We start from the raw sequence: 18,836 nt of genomic DNA, 5'->3' as shown, positions 1-18,836 counted from the left end.
ATGTCAGGTGTGAGTGGGTTACTTTTAGTCTTAGAATTGTTTCAATACTGAACAGGTCATTGGAGCATCGAGTCTGTGGTGGTTCCCAGTGGACCAGTCAAATCAGGCCAATTCTCCTGCTCTTTCCCTGCTTTGAAAATGCTCCAGATTCCAGCATCTGCAGTCTCATGTCTCCAATATAGGTTGTTGTTTTCCTTCTATCCGGAAGGAAACCCTTTACAATCCCTGAAACATTTAACATTGGGATCCATGTATATTTGTCTCATATTTCTTACCTATCATTGCAACAAGTCAACAATCTGCTGGAGGAACTAGGTATCTGGGAGAAACAGAATTGTCAATGTCTTGGGTCGTGACCCAACATCAACCTCCAGCACACTTGCGCCAAAGGGAGACTATTTTAAGGCAGTTTTCTTGAAATCAGCAGAAAATGCCATGATTTCACAGTTGTCTATAAATTCGAGCTCCTAATAGCAAATACCTAACATTAATGCAATTTTTTTTATATAGAATCAACCAGGATCAACTGAATGGACAAAGCTTTGAAGCCCTTGACAAAACTCGGGTAATTTAAGATTTACCAGTAGAGGGCCACAGTGATCACATTAAATACAACTACATAATGTTATTAAGCACCTTCAACATAGAATACTCCAACATTCTTCATGGGAACCTATGTGAATTATGAGCAGGAGTAGGCCACCTGGCCCCTCAAGCTTGCTCTACCAGTAAGACGATGGCTGATCTGCATGCAACCTCAACTCTGCATGCCCATTGATACAAGTGACCTTTCAGCCCCTCACTTACTGAGAACCTATTTATCTCTGCCTTAAAGATACTCAACAATCCTACTTCCACCACCCTTTGAGGAAGACAGTTCCAAAGACTTTTGACTCATGATATTTTTACCTCATCTTAGCTACTAGGAGAGGTTGGACAAACTTGGGTTGTTTTCTCTTGAGTGTCAGAAGCTGGGGGGAGACCCGATAGAGGTTTAAGATTATGAGGTGCATAGATGGGGTAGACAGCCAGAATCATTTTCCCAGCGTAGAAACGTCAAATACTAGAGGGCATTGCTTTAAGGTGAGAGGGCTTAATTTTTTTTTACATGGCGAATGGTAGGTGCCTGCAACACACCATCAGGGTGGTAGTGGAAGCAGATACAATGGTGGCGTTCAAGAGGCTTTTAGATAGACGCGTGAATATGGAGAGATATGGACCATGTGCAGGCAGAAGGGATTAGTTTAATTTGGCATCATGGTTGACACAGACATAGAGGGTCAAAGGGCCTGTTCCTGTGCTGTTTTGTGTTCTTTCCCACTTGTGGGTGATCCCTGTCAGTGACCCCCTAATTTTAGATTCTTCCCAGAATAGGAAATATCCTCTACACACCCACCCTGTCAAGGTCCCTTGGGATCTTATATGTTTCAAACAAGTCCTCTGTCACTCTTTAGCAAATGCAAGACTAGCCCGTCCAACTTTATCAAGCAATGGATCAACACGGCCACGTCGGGGAATATTTGGGGTGATGACTGACAACCTTATTGAAAGAGTTCATTTGTAAACTAAGCCTCAATAAAAAGAGGAAGGTGTTGGGAGAGAATTCCACAGCCTGCAGTCTTGGGAAAAAATACCATGAATCTGAATTGTGACTCCTTCCAGTTCACACAGTTTCTACTTCAATAGTTTGCTGAAGCCTTTGTTTCGGGCTGGAAACAGCAGCAGGTTAATTAATCCCAGAACTAAAGGGGGAGTAAACTTGCAGAATGGTTATACGGGTGTGGTTTAGCTGCCAATAAATCATTAGAAATAAGAGCAGTAGCAGGCTACTCAGCTCCTCAAACCTGCTTCACCATTTAATAAGATCGTGGCCGATCTGATTATTGATTTCAACACTACTTTCCTGTTGATTCCCTATAACACTTGATTCTCCTGATTTCTGAAGGCCTATTGATCCCAGCTTTGAATTTATTCAATGACTTGGACATCGCAGCTCTCGGGGTTCAGTATTCTAAAATACTCATCTCAGTCTTAAATGCGGGACACTTTATCCTGAAAATATCACTATGCCCCCTTGTAGATTCACCCATGAGAGCAAATATCTTGGAGTCTTGTATTTCAACAGGATCACCTCTCCTTATTCTGAACTCCTGAGTTTAGGCCCAACCTGTTCAGAGCAGGCAGCTCTGTGCTTGGTCAAAGACAAAACACTCCAGTAAGTGCATTCAGAGTGGTCTGGGAAGTCCTTGACGTTTTGCATTACTGATAATCGAAGATGAGTACTAATGTTCTTGTGATTCTGGTCAGATGTCCTTGATAGGAAACTGTTACATCATGATGTTTTGAATTATATAACACCATGATTGCTGACTCTGCTCTGTGGTTCTTGCAAGTAGCACATTTTAGGATTTGTGCTGCTGTCAGTAAAAGTGTAAAGAATCAAAGCACAAAGCAGACATTTCAAATGTACCTAAATGAGCACTTGTAGAGCCATAAGCTACAGGGCTAGGCACCTAATGTAGGGAAGTGACATTAGCTTGACAAATTAGGTTGAACGGCTGACAGGTTGCTGTAATTTTTTTGATTCTGCTTCAGAGTATTCCTTAATGTTTAGGACAATACAAAACTGAAAAAATCTAGAATATTTCCTTCCTGAAATAAAGCACAATAGATGAATTGTTTAAATTTTTAATGAATACATTGACAATGAGTTAGGCATTCTTTAAACACAAATGCATACAGTATGTGTATGTACAGAAGATTTGGTACATTATAATACATTTGAACACTGTTGAAAAGCAGACTGAAGGAAAAAAATGACACCGTCTTTGTGGACAAGATGGCACTACGAAACATTATCTGTTGGATCAGCTTAGTTCCAGACAGTTTCTGACACCAGGATCGGCAGTTCGCAGTGAAACGACTGTTAGAACAATCACTTCATATGGCTCCATGGACTGCCAAATGGGCAAGGGAGAACGGTGAGGCGTGTTTCATTTCTGAATATTTCCCATCTAGTAGTGTCAGTTTCTGCTCCCCAGTTGTTAAGGCACTGCACTGGACAAGGAGCTGAAATGGTTTCAATAAGCAAGCAAGGGCCCAGGTTTAGCAGTCTCGTAGTTAGTGGGGTGGACACTACAAGAAATACTTACGGATGTCAGGATTTTCTTATGATTGACAGCTGTTTATTGTGAATTGTGATGGCATGTCATAAGGAACACAAGCTGGATTGGAAGATGGACATATTGGAATATTTAAAAGTCAGAGCTGGGCTCTGAATTTCAGCAATGTCTTAAAGAGCTGAGTGAAACAGGATGGTAGCTGTGAATTAGATAAAGCAATTTGATACTGCATTCAATCCTGGTTCTTTTTTTGGCACATACAAAGTAGTAGCAAATAACCGCTGGAGGGCAATGCTGTGATCTTTCTCCCAACTCCCGCTACTCAAGTGGCTAACATTGGTGCCGAGTGCAGTGAGTGATGCAAGGATGACATGGAATTAAGGTCACAGTGCATGTTTGAACAAAACACTGACTAACGTGGAGCCTTCCTTCACGAGCAGCTTTGGTATACATTTAAAAATCTTGTATATTGTAATAGGAAAGTGAAACTGCTGAATGGACCAGGCTCAGATTTATGGCTGGATGTACACTGTGCCATGAATGTCTGGATTCTTTTGTCCATAGTGGCTCTTTCTTTTGAGGTTCTTTATTCCCTCAAGTGGGATGACCAGTGATCCAAGGGAACAAGGTACAGAATATACAGAATAAACACACGTTCAGAAACATCTCATCAGGTGACTAGGAACATTAACAGGTTCATTCCTGTTTACCAGAGTATTTGTAACCATTTGGCTCTTATGTGTAGAGAGGAGAAATTCTTCTTTGGAATACTGCAGGAGAGGATGCAAAATGCATGAAATAGAATGGGCTGGGGGTGAGTGCAATTGTTAGCAGATATTCTCTCTCTCTCTCTCTCTCTCTCTCTCTCTCACACACACACACACACACACACACACACACACACGCACGTATTGCATTTACAACCAATGATGAATTTCTTCCCCACTTTGGTTAATGTTGTTCTTGACAATTAAGAACTTCTATTAATTATTCTGCAAACTGAGTCATATCTGGAATAGACTGACATTTGGGCTGAAGGTGGAAAACAATCTTATTAACAATGAGACAACATTTAAACTGATCTGGAAAGAAAGCCATGAAAAGAACTGTTCTACCACTACACATACATACGATGAAACATTGAACAAGACAAGGGGAAACACTGATGGGACCCAACTCTGTTGTATCCTGGAGACACAAGAGACTGCAGATGCTGGAATCTGGAGCAACACACAAAACACGGGAGGAACTCAGTGGGTCAGGCAGTATCTGTGGAGGGAAATGGGCAGTTGATGTTTTGGGTCGAGAACCTTCACCTGGACTGGAATTCCAGATGAAGGGGCTCGACCCAAAACGTCGATTGTCCATTCCCCCTCCATAGATACTGTACGACCTGCTGAATTCCTCTGTCGTTTCCTGATCGGGTCAGGTGTACACTCTCATCAAACATTTTGCTCGGACTGTGATGAGCTCAGTACTTCATCCAGGTCAAAGTAATTTGCTTTGTATTACTGCATGTGTCCCTGTTCTTGATTAACATTTGGTGTGTTTCCTCAAATCAACAGCATGTCAAATTTTGTTACATTTACAGCATTGGTCAAACTGTTAGTGAAGAGCTAATTGCTTGTGGGCTTGGCTTGGGTTGGGTTTGGAGTGGTCATGGTTGGGTCAAGTTTTAGTTTAACACCTGAGCACATTTCTACTTCAAAGAATTCTTCCATTTTGTTCTGAACTCCACTTCAAATCCCCACTGTTTCTCAACTCAGCTGATTCCTGTTCCAAGTGATCCTGCAGGCTTGTTGAAAGCAAACAGGGCTCAGAGATCGAACACCATCATTTTTGATTTTGTCATTGGACAAGTCAGTGCTGTGATGCATCACCATCACTGGGGGACAGTAAATCAGGAGAAAGAAAGCACCAAAGATATTTTAATTGATGAATCTCCTCCCTTTATAAATTGCTATTATTGCTTTGAATTGTCACCAATTTCCGCTATGCAAAATTTTGCTGTTTTCTCCTTTGCAAACGAGGATAAGAAGCAGTCACCCTGTTAAGTGATTTTGGGAGAGTTGGGTTTTTTCCCTCTCATACTTAAGTTTTAAAATCTGGTTTCCCCTGTACAAAAACCTGTTCACAGAAAATTCTCATCCCTTCCGTGGTCACAATATACAAACATACATGTGAGTGATATACCTGTAGTTCTGTGCATTTAAGCGAGGGTTAGCTTTGGGTATGCTTCTTCACTTCTTATTAGAGATTAATATTTAGACCAAAGGTTTAGCTGCCATTTCCTCCTGCTTACATGGTATTTCAGAGTTTTACATGGCATTTACAGCACTGAAGCAGGGCTTGACTGGTCCACACTAGTGTTTGTGCCCATACACAGGCTCCGCCTTCCTTCAGCCAACACCAGCACGCTTCTTGCTCAATCATGAGTTTACCTTCCTTCTCCTTAAAATATCACGCCTTGTGTTAGCAAGTCTAATCACACTTTAGGTAAGAAAGTTTCCCTCTAATTCAGTTAAACAACTACTGTCATACAATTATGGCCTCTCATTCCTAGCTCTGACCTATTCTGCAAATGTCATGTCTTCCCTCTCCAACCCAATTAAAGACGCCAATTTCATGATTTACTGCAGTAGTTAAAGTACCAACCTGTAATACTCAGATCTGGACTACAATCCTGAGAGCTGAGTAAATCCCACCATGGCAGCCGTTAATAATCTGGAATTTAAAACACTTGTTATCTGTAATGATGACCACAGAACCATTTGTCTCTCAGGGGAAGAAACCTGCCTGGTCTGGCCGACATGTAACTCCAGACTTCCCATATGTGGGGTCCCCCCCCACCCAAATGCCCTCTGAAATGGGCAAGCAAGCCATTGTGTTCATGGTCAGTGCGGGATGGACCAGAATTACTGCCCTTGACAGCGATGCCCTGGTCCTGTAAAATGAATAAACAATTCTTGCCTTGGTGGCGCAATAAATCTACTTCCTGAAGTCCCATAACCAACAGAAGTAAGCACTAAGTAAAGCTGGATTATTCTATGGCTTTCATATTCCAAAGGTAATAAACTCAAGTATAAATTCAGAAATGGCTGAAAGCCAACAGCTCATGAAAGAAAATACCAGAAACATCATAATAGTTACTCATAAGTGCAATCAAATAATTATAGTGATGGGGTAGGGTTTCACTTGCAGTTCATGCACAATTTGGTTGTATCTGTGCATTATACTCTGCCTCCATTGACTTCAATGGAACCAATTATTGGAAGCAGAATATAACACATAGGCACATCTAACCTGTGTATATGATGCTAGCAACTGGATGAATTTCTACCCCACATATATTTCACAGAGATAAACAGAATGTACAATTTGGCATGAGATGATTACAGACACAAGAGATTCTGCAGATGCTGAAATAAACAGTCTATGTTTTGGGTCGAGACCCTTCATCAGGTCTCAATGATGAAGGGTCTCAACCCGAAATATTGACTATTTATTTCCTTCCAAAGATGCTGCCTGACCTGCTGAGTTCCTCCAGCATTTTGTGTGAGATGAATGCAGACAGATTTTGAAGATATCTGTTTCCTAGCACTGAGCAGCGAAGGCATTTCACTGTGACCCTCTGATCTATGGAAATGCCTCTTTTTCTGTCCCATAACCCTCATCCATGCATTGACATTGAGAATATGGGCCAGCTGTGCATGGACTATTGTGCATGGACTGAATTTTAGTTCAGAAGGTGGGACCAGTCACCAACCCTAAGTTGTTCAACCCTTGCTGTGTCTCTGAGCTTCAGTGGAGTTCAGGAACTCCCACACCTAGTGCATGTGGACAGCTCGTACTGCTGGGGACCCAGGCAGTGCTGAGAGTATTCAGTGCATTTGGGGATTGGTGGGAGTGAATGAAGTTTGCGATGCAGAGATTGCCAGCTTTGTCCAACTACTAGCGCCTTCCATCAGTAATGACCACACATTGCTTTGAATGCTTTCTGCAGTAGCTGGTTCAAAATGTCCTCTTTCCTCCCAATTACTTAGTGTTTCCCCTGCGATGTGCCTTCCACATTGCCTGTCTGGGGTGTTCTATTGTGCATGGACTGAGTGACATGGCTATCTGGCCTCATACCCACCTCCCACTCCAAGAAGACACAGTTGAGGAACTTACCACAGGTTTTTTTGACAATTGCCTGTGCAATGAAGGAAGTTACATTACCAATGTATGTACATTAAGACCATTCACATAGTGCGGCGGATGATGTCAACACAATGCAGGAACCCACAATGACATCGACTGCAAGATCAGCAATGGTTTGTGGATCAGCATGCACTCTGAGAAGCAGAGGGTCGGGAGATCAGACACAACATATTCTTTAGTGAAAACCAGGTCAGATCTCAGCTGAATCTGGGGGGAAGTAATAGAGACCCTGGATTTTACACGATGTCAGTAAGGCATCTAAAAACTGCCTGATCAGGAGCACTTGTCTCTTAGTTGCTTTTTAGTTTCATAGAATTTCAACAATTAGGCAACACCTCTCATCCAGTCCACACTGTCTAAATGCGACTGCTAGTAATAAGCTTCAGTACTCTCAGCAGAGCAGGCAACTCGCCAAACAAAACCCAGGACACTCTTCACTGCAGCCAGAATCCATTGCCCTCCTGATATTGCCCAAACACTAGATATTCCTTTCTTCCTCTCTCTCTACCTGTATGTACGTATGAACTAACATGCTGTTGTTACTGTACAGCTGTTTAAGAGTTTGTGCCTATCTATGCTGTTACTTTAGGACTAACTATACTGACTGAGACAACTGTTGGTGCCAACCTGCTTTCCTTATAACTAATCATTACAATGATGTAATATGAATCCATGCTGTCACTAAGTGCTATCTTAGAATACTGACTCAAAACTACCTTGTGCAATATTAGTAAATGAGTATTTAATGCATTCATATAAAATAGTCTCTGGAATTTCAAGGAAGTGTTTCAAATAAAAACCCACCCTTAAAATGACAAAGAAGTATTATAAAATAATGCTGAGTTTACACACTGGTACTGATTGTAAGATCTGCTATGTTGGTGGCTCCCAATGAGGCTACAGGAGAAATCTATGTAAACCTTCTTTCTGGTTGCATGACTGTTCAACTTATGAATCCTGTAACAGCATTAATTTCTAAGTTCTGCACAGATTATAAATACATTGAAACAAACATTTAAATATGTACAGGTGATGGAGACCATTGGACTTATCCAGTTCCTCTCATTAAATAAGTTAAAATGCTTTCCTTCACAACATCCAAATACATTCTGAAGGATTTTCAGTCTATTGGCCTCCACTGCCCTACAGAAAAGTTATTCTTGATGTTAATTGTTTTTTGGGTGTGCTTTGTCTGAACTTGCCTTTACTGGTTTTAACTTGTTTTTGATTTAACTTGAAGCACTGTGTTGGACTAAAATATCCTCCTCCACTTAGTAGCTTGTATGCCTCCTTTCATTTGCTTATGGCAGCACAATGATTAAGTTACTGAACGAGGATCTGGAGGTTCGGACTACTGACCAGTAGGCATGAGTTCAAATCCTACCATAGCAGCCATAGAATACAGGCAGTTAAATACATCTTGAATATAAAGTTGGTAGCAGTAACAGTAACCATGAAACTATCAGATCGTTCATCTGGTTCATTAATGTATTTAAGGTTCATTAAGGGAAGGAAAGCTGCTGTCATTGTTCAGTTTGGCTTATATATGACTCCAGACCCATCCTTGTGGTTGACTCTTTTAAGTGCTTATGGAATGACCTAAAGAGCCAGTCAGTTCAGGGATGCATAATAAACGCTGACCTAACCAATCACGTCCACATCCAATGAACAAACAAATTAAAAATAACTGCCCTGCACAGTAAACTACCTGTCTTGAGTTAAAGTAATTGCCTTTAAAAGGCACTTGAATTCTCTGTGCAACTGGACTGCAAGTTCTGCTTTCCTTTCATCCTGTTTCTGCAAAGTGCTTATTCCCAAGACAATAATTAGAGCTGATGTTACAGAAATTCACATCTTCAGATCAGAAAGAATAATTAGTTAATGCCTTTTTCTTTAAAACAAAAGAGCTCAGCTAATGGACACAGGATAGGACTTAATGGGATGGGAGAACATTAACGCGTCCAAGTTAAATGCTCCAGCTGCCCTTTTAAAAAAAATTGCAAAATGAAATCTAGCAGCTCTGCATCAATTTTTTTTGTTTTCTGATATTTTTATGTAAAAATAAACAAATTTTAAAGCTCTTTTCACTTAAGTTTAACATAAATACTGTCCTAAAAAGGAATCCAAACTACCTTCAAATATTAAATGCACATATGCTTGTGTTAGAGCAAAAACTGCAGTTGCTGGAGATTTAATACAGGAACAGAAAGTGCTGGAAACACTCAGCAGGTCAGGCAGCATCTGCAGAGAGAGAAAAACAAAGTCAATGGTTCAGGTCACTGACCCAAATCATTGAACGGTACTCTCTCCACAGATGCTGCTCGTCTTACTGAACATTTCTGGCATTTTCTGTTTTTACTCTCGCTTTTTTGAGTCTCTTTTATCCCACTACAATTATTCTATGGGAAAGCAGCTCTTAAAAATGTTCTAAAGCTCAAGTCCCTCATACCTTACAAGTACAGTGAGCCATAGATCATTTCATGAATCTAGATGCAGATATTTCTAGCCTTTATTTACATTGATGAATTATTCTATATATATCCTATGTTTATATATTCTCCATTCCCCCACTGTCTGGGAATGTAGATTCCTTTATCTTTTCACACAGTCCCACAAACACAAACATAGTCACTCATGCCTTAAACAGTTTTAAGTAGTATGTCCGAAGTCACTGTTCCCTGTCCCTTACATTAAACAAAATAATCATCTCTCAATAAAAGTAGAGACACAAGAGACTGCAGATGCTTGAATCTGGAGCAACAAACAAGATGCTGGAGGAACTCAGTGGGTCAGGCAGCATCTGTGGAGGGAAATGTACAGTCGATCGACACATTGACTGTCCATTTCCCTTCACAGATGCTGCCCGACCTGCTGAGTTCCTGCAGCATTTTGCTTGTTGCTCTCAGTAAGATTTATAACAATCAAAACTACCACATTCTTCACTATTTGTGTACTCAAAGAATGCTAGAAAGCCACCCAAACTGCCCACTCACAAAGTTAGACAAGAGGTCTTTTTTCAACTCATTACAATAATTATTAAAAGGCTGTGTGTGTGTGTGTGTGTGTGTGTGTGTGTGTGTGTGTGTGTATATATCTGTCTGTCTGTCTGTGTATCTGTGTGAGTGGGGGGGGGGGGGGGATTCGATGGGGAAAGAGAAGGGCCAACCACTTGTCTGCTATTAGTATTCTTAATAATCACCTATAAAGTCTGCTACAGATTCAATATTAAAGAGCATACAAAGGCCAGGTTTCCAGTAAATTCCAGGAGAAATGTGTGTGCTTTTTTTCAGAATCCACTCTTGCTGGTTTTTGATGAAAGTTCTTTTGTTAAACTGCTGCAGTAACACCTCTGTTTGAACCTGGTCTGGTGGAATTCTCCGACAGGGTGAAGCTGGCTTTGGACTGCAGCATGAGTAATGGACAGCAATGCCTGACCTGGGAGATATGCTCTCACCTCCCAACTTCAGGTGAGATCAGCAATCAAATTCCCTCTGTCACTGGCTCCATTTGGCTGAGCTAGCAGCCACACAACCCAACAAAGCTACGTTCTCCTTCAGCACCCTTAGTTCTGAGTGGCCATGTGAGGGCACCCAAGACTATGTAAAGATCCGTTCATGTAATCGTTCATGGGTCATGGACTACACCAATGGGAATAAAGATATTACTTGGTCTTTAGTTTCCTCTCTGATTATTCCCCAGTCTACATACTCTGTTCTTAAACAAACCAGGAGTTTAGCATTGCACAAGTACTGAATGAGAACACCGTACATATTTAACAAACTTGTCAAAAGAAATACCAAAATGTATTACCAAAATAAAACTGAGAGGCCAAGGCCAAAACTATATAAGGACTGATTCTCATCATGAAGGATTCAGTGTGTTGTGATTAACATTAAGAATAATCCATTGAGAATTACTTTTTAACACTGGAGGAGAGCAATTTAATGACTTTAAATCTACATGTTGGCTTTGCAATACTGAGGTCTAAATATTATTGTTGGTGATAATCTGCTGACTCCACACCTTCAGATGACGTTCCATCCTGCTATTTTGATGGAGATTTGCTTATTTACTTCAACTTGGTTAACCTTCTCTAAAGAAGAGGTGGACAAAGGAATGTGCTAAGCATTTCTGTACTAATACCGGTAACAATAACTGCTAGCCATTAAAATTCTAGCTATTAAAATTCAGAAAACTATTCAACTGCTTTCCGTCCCACTGCTATCCCTATTACTTTAAAAAGCCCATTACTTAATGATCAAGGTCCGGCTTTATTTAATGGGATTTGGTTCCTTGAAAAGTTATGTTAAAACCCTATTCATTTAGAGGCAACAGAATACATGACAAAGGAAGAACTACCTTGTATCTTCTGCACATATAAACAGAATAAATACCTCCAAGACTTGATTGTTGAGCTTCTGGTAAAATGATAAACTTACCAAGCACTAGCTTTGTTACCTCCTGTAGATATGTGCAGTCAACAGGACAAACTCTAGTGTTAAATCTAAACACTTAAGGTGTCTCTAAGTATAGGGAAAATGCCAATCTGAGGTTTTATAGTGGGAAAGATGTAGTATCCCTCAAAGCCTGCGCCACACACTATTCAGCTGGACTGTAATAAAACAAAGCCTATAAAACTCTCAAAAGTAAATTTGTTTTGAATTGGTATTAAAGTTGATATACTTCCAATAGTCTCTGTCCTTTTTCCTTGCGTTCTGACTGCAGAATAACATAGGGAGAAGCTCAGGCAGGACACTGAAGCAAGAACAACTATGACTTCTTCCATGATCTCCAATCAAACATCCCACAACCGTGGCTAAGCTCTTTGGCATGATCCCCCTCATCTCCACTTTACCACTTCTGCACTCTCTATTCTGGTTCAACGTCACATGGCTTATCGAAAACAAGGAAAGGACAGGGTTCTGGTTTTACACACTGTGGGATCAGCCTGTTCCAGCACTGATACCATCAGTGTTTCCAGGAACAGATGGCACCAGTCAACACCATCTAATGGAGAGAGTGGTGGGGAACATGAACATGGAAGAGTGTGATCCTATCAAAATCTACGTCAGTCCACAGTTGGTGTCAAGTCACTCCAAACCATTTTGACAAAAATCTTAACACCATTCATGCCTGACACTATTCCACTTATCTCATTCCTGGCCCTGAGCTTATTCGGCCTTTAAACCCTTCTTTCTACTCAGGTAGGTCTCATAGAAGAAGCAGCAAAAGAGGAGGAAGTAACTAAAATACATAATGGAAGACAAGATGATATTTTCAAAGAAGGAAGGGCAAAGGCCCTCCTCCATCCACATGTAAATCAGCACGTTCACCAGCATTCCCATTACCATCTGCATTATCTGGGTGAGGGTAATCAGCATGGCAAACCGACGTGGCACATGGAAGCCCGCTGCACGCAGTGTATAGTATGAGTACATGAAGGCGTGAACACCATAATTCATAGTCATGAACCAGCCACCACCTGCGACCATATCCTTGTAGGAATACCAGGAGTACAGCAAGACTGTGATGTGGTGATACCAGTGCAGGAATATCAGCTTCTGTTTCCGTAGGACGATGAATACCGTATCACCTGTAATAGAAGGCATCAGACATATTCAGCAAATCTCAGCAGGGGATCTCAGCAGAAAACTCATTTTTTCCTCACAGCCTGGCTTGTGCACTCCATAATTTATTGCATCCAGTCCAATTTATCCTACATTAACAATCAGTAGCATGAGCATTTACAGAACATGCCCACTCAAAGCTAGTATTAGGAATTTTGGGGAGAAAAGTATCAACAAGACAGCAGGAACTAATACTTGAATATTAACAGCCACAAGATATTAATAAAAAAACTGCATAATTATATTGCAAAGAACTACATCCAGATTACCATGGGGTAGTAAAGTAACACGACGGCGAGGGCCTTGCTCAGTTTGTGTGTTTCTGTAAAGGTTTATAAAACCATGAGGGGCACAGATAGATGGATGGTCACAGTCTTTTCTCCCTGGAGTCTAAAACTAGAGGGCATAGGTTTAAGGTGAGAGGGGAAAGATTTAAAGGGGATTAGAGAAGCAGGATTCTCACACAGAAGGTGGTGGGAATGTGGAATGAGCTGTCAGAGGAAGTGGTAGAGGTGGGTACAATTACAGTGTTTAAAAGACATTTGGACAAGGACGTGGATAGGAAAAGTTTAGATGGATATGGGCCAAATGCAGGCAAACATGACAAGCTCAGTAAGACAACATGGTCAGCATGGATAAGTTGGGCCGAAGGGCCTGTTTTCGTGTTGTTTGACTCTATGACTCTATAAAATGACCTGGAATTTAGTCAGTGTGATTTGCCATCTGCTTGTGCCTACCTGCTAAATCCGCTCTTACCTTGAGCACATTCCCCAACAAGACACAAACTCTTATCTGATCAGCAAGGTGTTGTGTGCAGGGCTTTCTGATTGTAAATCCCGAAGAAACGTTTTGACAGTTAGAGAAGCCGTGCCCCCCTGACTGAACCAGTTGTCAAAGATGTCCAACAGCTTGAACATCCTTGACATTCACAAACATTTAAAAACTATTAAATCATTAAACATGTTCATTTATTTTTACTGAACACTTCTTACTCAAAAACATTTTAAAACAAACAGATATGTATATATTAATTCAAATCAAATATATAAATTTCCTGGAACCAGCCTCCCCTGCACACAGTTGTTGCTCTCCACTGAAATGTTTGGGGCTGCGGAATGTGCGCCAGGTCTAACCTGCTGCGGGTTCAGTGGCCAGGGTTCCCCAGCAGAGCTGCTGGGAAGCCAGAGGAAGTTCCTGCTCGACTGCCGGCCTTCCTGAGTTATCCAATGTCACAGCCCAGCTGGAAATGACCTCAGCGACATTCCATGAGGGAGATCAGGAGTTCCACTCATCTTTGGCAGCTGTTTGTCGGAAATCTTTGGCATTCATTGAAAAGGAAAATTGTGCAAACTTTGTAAATTCAATGACTTTTAAAATAAGTAATCCAATGCCAAAAGTTAGTTCATTATTGAGCAGTGGAATTGGGAGTGGGGAGTGGGGTTTATCCCCCTACTTCTAATTGACTATCCCTCGGGTTGCAGATTGAAAAAAGGCTGCGCTGTTGAGGCAGACCAGTTTTATTTAAAAGCAGATCAAGCTTGCTTAGAAAGAGGAGAGCCAAAAGAGAGGTATAATCTTTGACTACAACCTGAGCCCAAAGATATCTGACCAGGAGCAACACACAAGATGCTGGAGGAATTCAGCGGGTCAGGCAGTATCTGTGGAGGGAAATGGACAGTCAACATTTCAGGTCATGACCCTTCATCTGGACTGAAAGGTGTAGTTTAATCATTCTTCCTTGCCAAGGAGGAGATTTGATCTGTGCAGAACGGGAGGACAATTCTGACAAAACACAACATCAATCGTTCGAAATTAGAATAAATGGGTTGCAACTGAAACAATGTCCTTTATCCTACCTAGTTCAGGGGCTTTGCTCAGGACAAATGCATATGCCCAGAATTTGCTGACAGGTCCATTGTAGAAGCTTTGGTCACACACAGATTGCTTGAAGCCACTGGTATAAAGTACGTGCCACATGTACCATCCTGTTCTGAAAGCACCAAGTATACTGTGGGGAAGAAAAATTCCCACCATTATTTTCATGGTATTTAAATATATGGTGTTATTTGGTGTCATCCCCTAGTTATTCTATAATTGGGATATATGATCCAGTAATGGAATAAATTAGTGTGTTAATAATTTACATAACCTTTTTTGGCACTTTATATCTTCTCCTACTCAAAGTACCATCTGACACCTCACAGCAAACTGTATCTTTCTAAGATAAGGTATTTATTTATTAGTCACATGTACATCAAAACACACAGTGAAATGCATCTTTTGCGTAGAGTGTGCTGGGGGCAGCCCACAAGTGTCACCACTCATCCGGCGCCAACATAGCATGGCGTACGTCTTTGGAATGTGGGAGGAAACCGGAGCACCCGGAGGAAACCCACGCAGACACACGGGGAAAACGTACAAACTCCTTACAGACAGTGGCCGTTATTGAATCCGGGTCTCTGGTGCTATAATAGCGTTACGCTAACCGCTACACTACCGTGCCACCCTAATGATGCACACTGGAACTGCTGGGCATCAATTAAGCTCAGTAAGGAAACAGTGGATTAGATTTTTTAATGTATGTGTTCCCCTGTGAGGTGTGGTAGATATGTTTCAGGATTACATGCTTTTCAGAGCACATTGAATGTTTTTATTTAAATTCGATCTAACCTATAAGACCTCCACGATTTCACCAGGTTTTCTTTTCCAAAATGCTGTGTACAAATTAATTGTTTCTTTACTTGCTCAGAGGATTCTGCAGCTGGCTAAACCATTTCTACCACCCCACTGCAAAATGATTCAATCATAAGGACGTAAGAAATAGGGACAGGAGTTGGCCATTTGGCCCCTTGAGCCCACTCCATCATTCAATGGGATCATGGCTGATCTGATCTGGGCCTCAGCTCCACTTTCCTGCCTGTTCCCTTTAACTCATTGGCCTATGGGGTCTGCACCAACCATCAACCATCCACTTTTATACTAATCCTACGCTAATCCCATTTTTTCATTCTCTTCACCTTCCTCTCAGATTCCACCACTCACCAACACACTTGGGACAATTTACAGTGGCCAATTAACCTACCAACCTGCACTGCTTTGGGATGTGGAAAGAAACTGGAACACCCAAAGAAAATCCACACAGTCACAGGGGGAGCATACAAACTCCACACAGATAGCACTCGAAATCAGGATTGAACCCAGATCACTGATGCTGCGATACAACAACATTACTCACTGCATCACTCTGCTGCCCCTCATATTCTACTTTTTCTCTTTTTTTTAGTCACCCTTTGCCAGTATCAAGTATTTTCCCAACCTTCTGGTCTAGAATATCTTCCTGACATCATGCGCCTCTTCTTTCAATTTCTCAATGAAATACATCTTTATTGAGAATGCAAAATATCTCATTTAAGGTCTGCTGCTGCTTATCAACCATTTTACTTTTTAATCTATTTTCCTAGTTCACCTTAGCCAACTTCACCTTCATACCTGTATAACTGTCTATTTAAGTAACAAGTTTCAGGCATAAGTTTTTCACTCTTAAGTTAAATATTAAATTTTTAACGTTATGATCACTGTTCCCCAGAGGAACCTTTAATCCTGTCCCATTACACATAACCAAATCTAAAATTGCCTGTTCCACGGTGGATTCCATAATGTGTTGTTCTAGGTAACTGTTCCAAATAGTCACTATATACTCATCCATAAGGCTTCCATTTCTCATTTGGTTAGTCCATTCCATGCGTAGATTACAGTCAAACACAACTATCGCAGAACATTCCTTGCATTAGTTCCTTACTCATGCTCTGTCTTACAGTGTCACTACTGTTAAGGAGCCTATATGCTACTCTCAACAGCAATATCTTTCCTTTGCTATTTCTTATCTCTGATACTATCAAGCTAATTTGAAATTGTAAACCTGGTTTTGCCACAGTGGTGGACAGATGGTGCAAGCCGCTGCCCTTGATGAATATTGCCAACAAAGATCAAGTGATCATCCCCTTCCCTGTACAGCTTCTCTGTAGCTGTTACACTTTATTCTGCATTCTGTTATTTTTTTACCTTGTACTACCTTAATGCACTGTGTAATGAATTGATCTGTGTGAATGGTATGTAAGACAGGTTTTTCACTGTACCTCGGTACATGTGACAATACAAATCAATTCCTTTGCCCACAGCTGTCAGTTCAAAAGGATCACCGGTGCCCAGCGTCACTGATGTCATTAAGCAGACTTAGCAGCCTAACACTTCAATTCTCAGAGACTGCATACAAGGATGTCATTAGTTTAATCTTCATCATTTTTAATTTTTACATGATTAAACTACAGGTATAAGAACGTAAGAAATAGGAGCAGGAGGAGGCCATCTGGCCCATCGAACCTGCTCCGCCATTCAATAAGATCATGGCTGATCTGGCCGTGGACTCAGATCCACCTACCTGCCTTTTCCCCATAACCCTTAATTCCCCTACTATCCAAAAATCTATCTAACTGTGTCTGAAATATATTTAATGAAGTAACTTCTACTGCTTCCCTGGGCAGAGAATTCAACAGATTCACTACTCTTTGGGAAAAGCAGTTTCTCCTCATGTCTGTCCGAAAGCTACGTCCCCTAGTTCTAGCCTTGCCTACCAGTGGAAACAACCTTCCTGCCTCTACCTTATCTATCCCTTTCATAATTTTATATGTTTCTATAAGATCTCTTCTCAGTCTTCTGAATTCCAGCGAGTATAGTCCCAGGCAACTCAATCTCTCCTCAGAGGCTAACCCCCTCATCTCCGGAATCAACATGGTGAACCTCCTCTGCACCGCCTCCAAAGCCAGTACATCTTTCCTCAAGTTAGAAGACCAGAACTGCACACAGTACTCCAGGTGCGGCCTCACCAGCACCCTGTACAGTTGAAGCATAACCTCCCTGCTCTTAAATTCAATCCTTCCAGCAAAGAAGGCCAACATTCCATTTGCCTTTATGATAACCTGTTGCACCTGCAAACCAACTTTTTGCGATTCATTCACAAGCACTCCCAAATCCCTGTGCACAACAGCACGCTGTAATCTTTCACCATTTAAATAATAATCTGATCTTCTATTTTTCCTTCCAAAGTGGATGACCTCGGATTTACCAACATTGTATTCCATCTGCCAGAAACTTTGCCCACTCACTTAAACTATCTATATCTCTCTGCAGACTCTCCGCATCTTCTGCACAATTTGTTTTTCCACTCAATTTCGTGTCATCAGCAAACTTAGATATGCTTCTCTCAGTCCCCCTCTTCCAAATCGTTAATGTATATTGTGAACAACTGTGGGCCCAGCACCGACCCCTGCGGCACCCCGCACACCACTGATGGCCAACCATGGAATTTGAAATATAAACAAATATATTAAAAGTACTTTTGCAGTTTGTAAACACCTTAATAATTTGTTAATTCAACTGGTTTCCTTTGATTGACGTGGAGAAGGCTGCAAATATTGCAAAAGAGGGCTGAAACATTGAGAGCATGAACCTATGTTTGTAAGAAAATCCCAGATTTGCTGTCCATTTTATGGAGCAGTGACAGTGACTGCTGGTAACTTCAACATCATTACTACCAGAAAATCCAAGTTATTCTTAGCTAGCTCCACCTTCGTACCTTTACATCTGTCTTTACTTAAGTCACAAGTTTCAGACATAAGTTTTTCACTCTCAAGCTAAATATGAAACTCTAACATGTTATGATCACACTTTCCCAGTGGACCTTTTAATCCTGCCTCATTACAAATGACCAAATCTAAAATAGCTCGTTTCATGGTTGATTCCACAATGGGTTAGATCATTGGGTGGTTTCTGTGTGTGACCATGTAAGCTGCTTTACTAGGGGAACATATGGGTAACTTTATCTTGCTGG

The 18,836-nt window shown here is 41.2% G+C and overlaps 1 protein-coding gene across 3 annotated transcripts in view; it reads right to left on the bottom strand.

Moving 5' to 3' along the window:
• Window positions 1-12,485: 12,485 nt before the first annotated feature.
• Window positions 12,486-18,836, bottom strand: part of LOC127584715 (elongation of very long chain fatty acids protein 6-like) — an 82,955-nt gene continuing 76,604 nt past the window's right edge. For all 3 annotated transcript variants that reach the window (XM_052041611.1, XM_052041608.1, XM_052041609.1), the window contains 2 exons: window positions 14,806-14,957; window positions 12,486-12,915 (listed from right to left, as the gene is read on the bottom strand). In XM_052041611.1, coding sequence (XP_051897571.1) covers window positions 12,494-12,915; window positions 14,806-14,957 — 574 coding nt within the window. In that variant the 3' untranslated portion in view covers window positions 12,486-12,493. The remainder of the gene's footprint in view (window positions 12,916-14,805; window positions 14,958-18,836) is intronic.

Source organism: Pristis pectinata, chromosome 30 (assembly GCF_009764475.1).
Source record: "Pristis pectinata isolate sPriPec2 chromosome 30, sPriPec2.1.pri, whole genome shotgun sequence".
NCBI classification, from domain to species: Eukaryota; Metazoa; Chordata; class Chondrichthyes; order Rhinopristiformes; family Pristidae; genus Pristis; species Pristis pectinata.
Note: the sequence above shows the minus strand (reverse complement) of the source record. Positions and strands in the feature narration are given on the sequence as shown.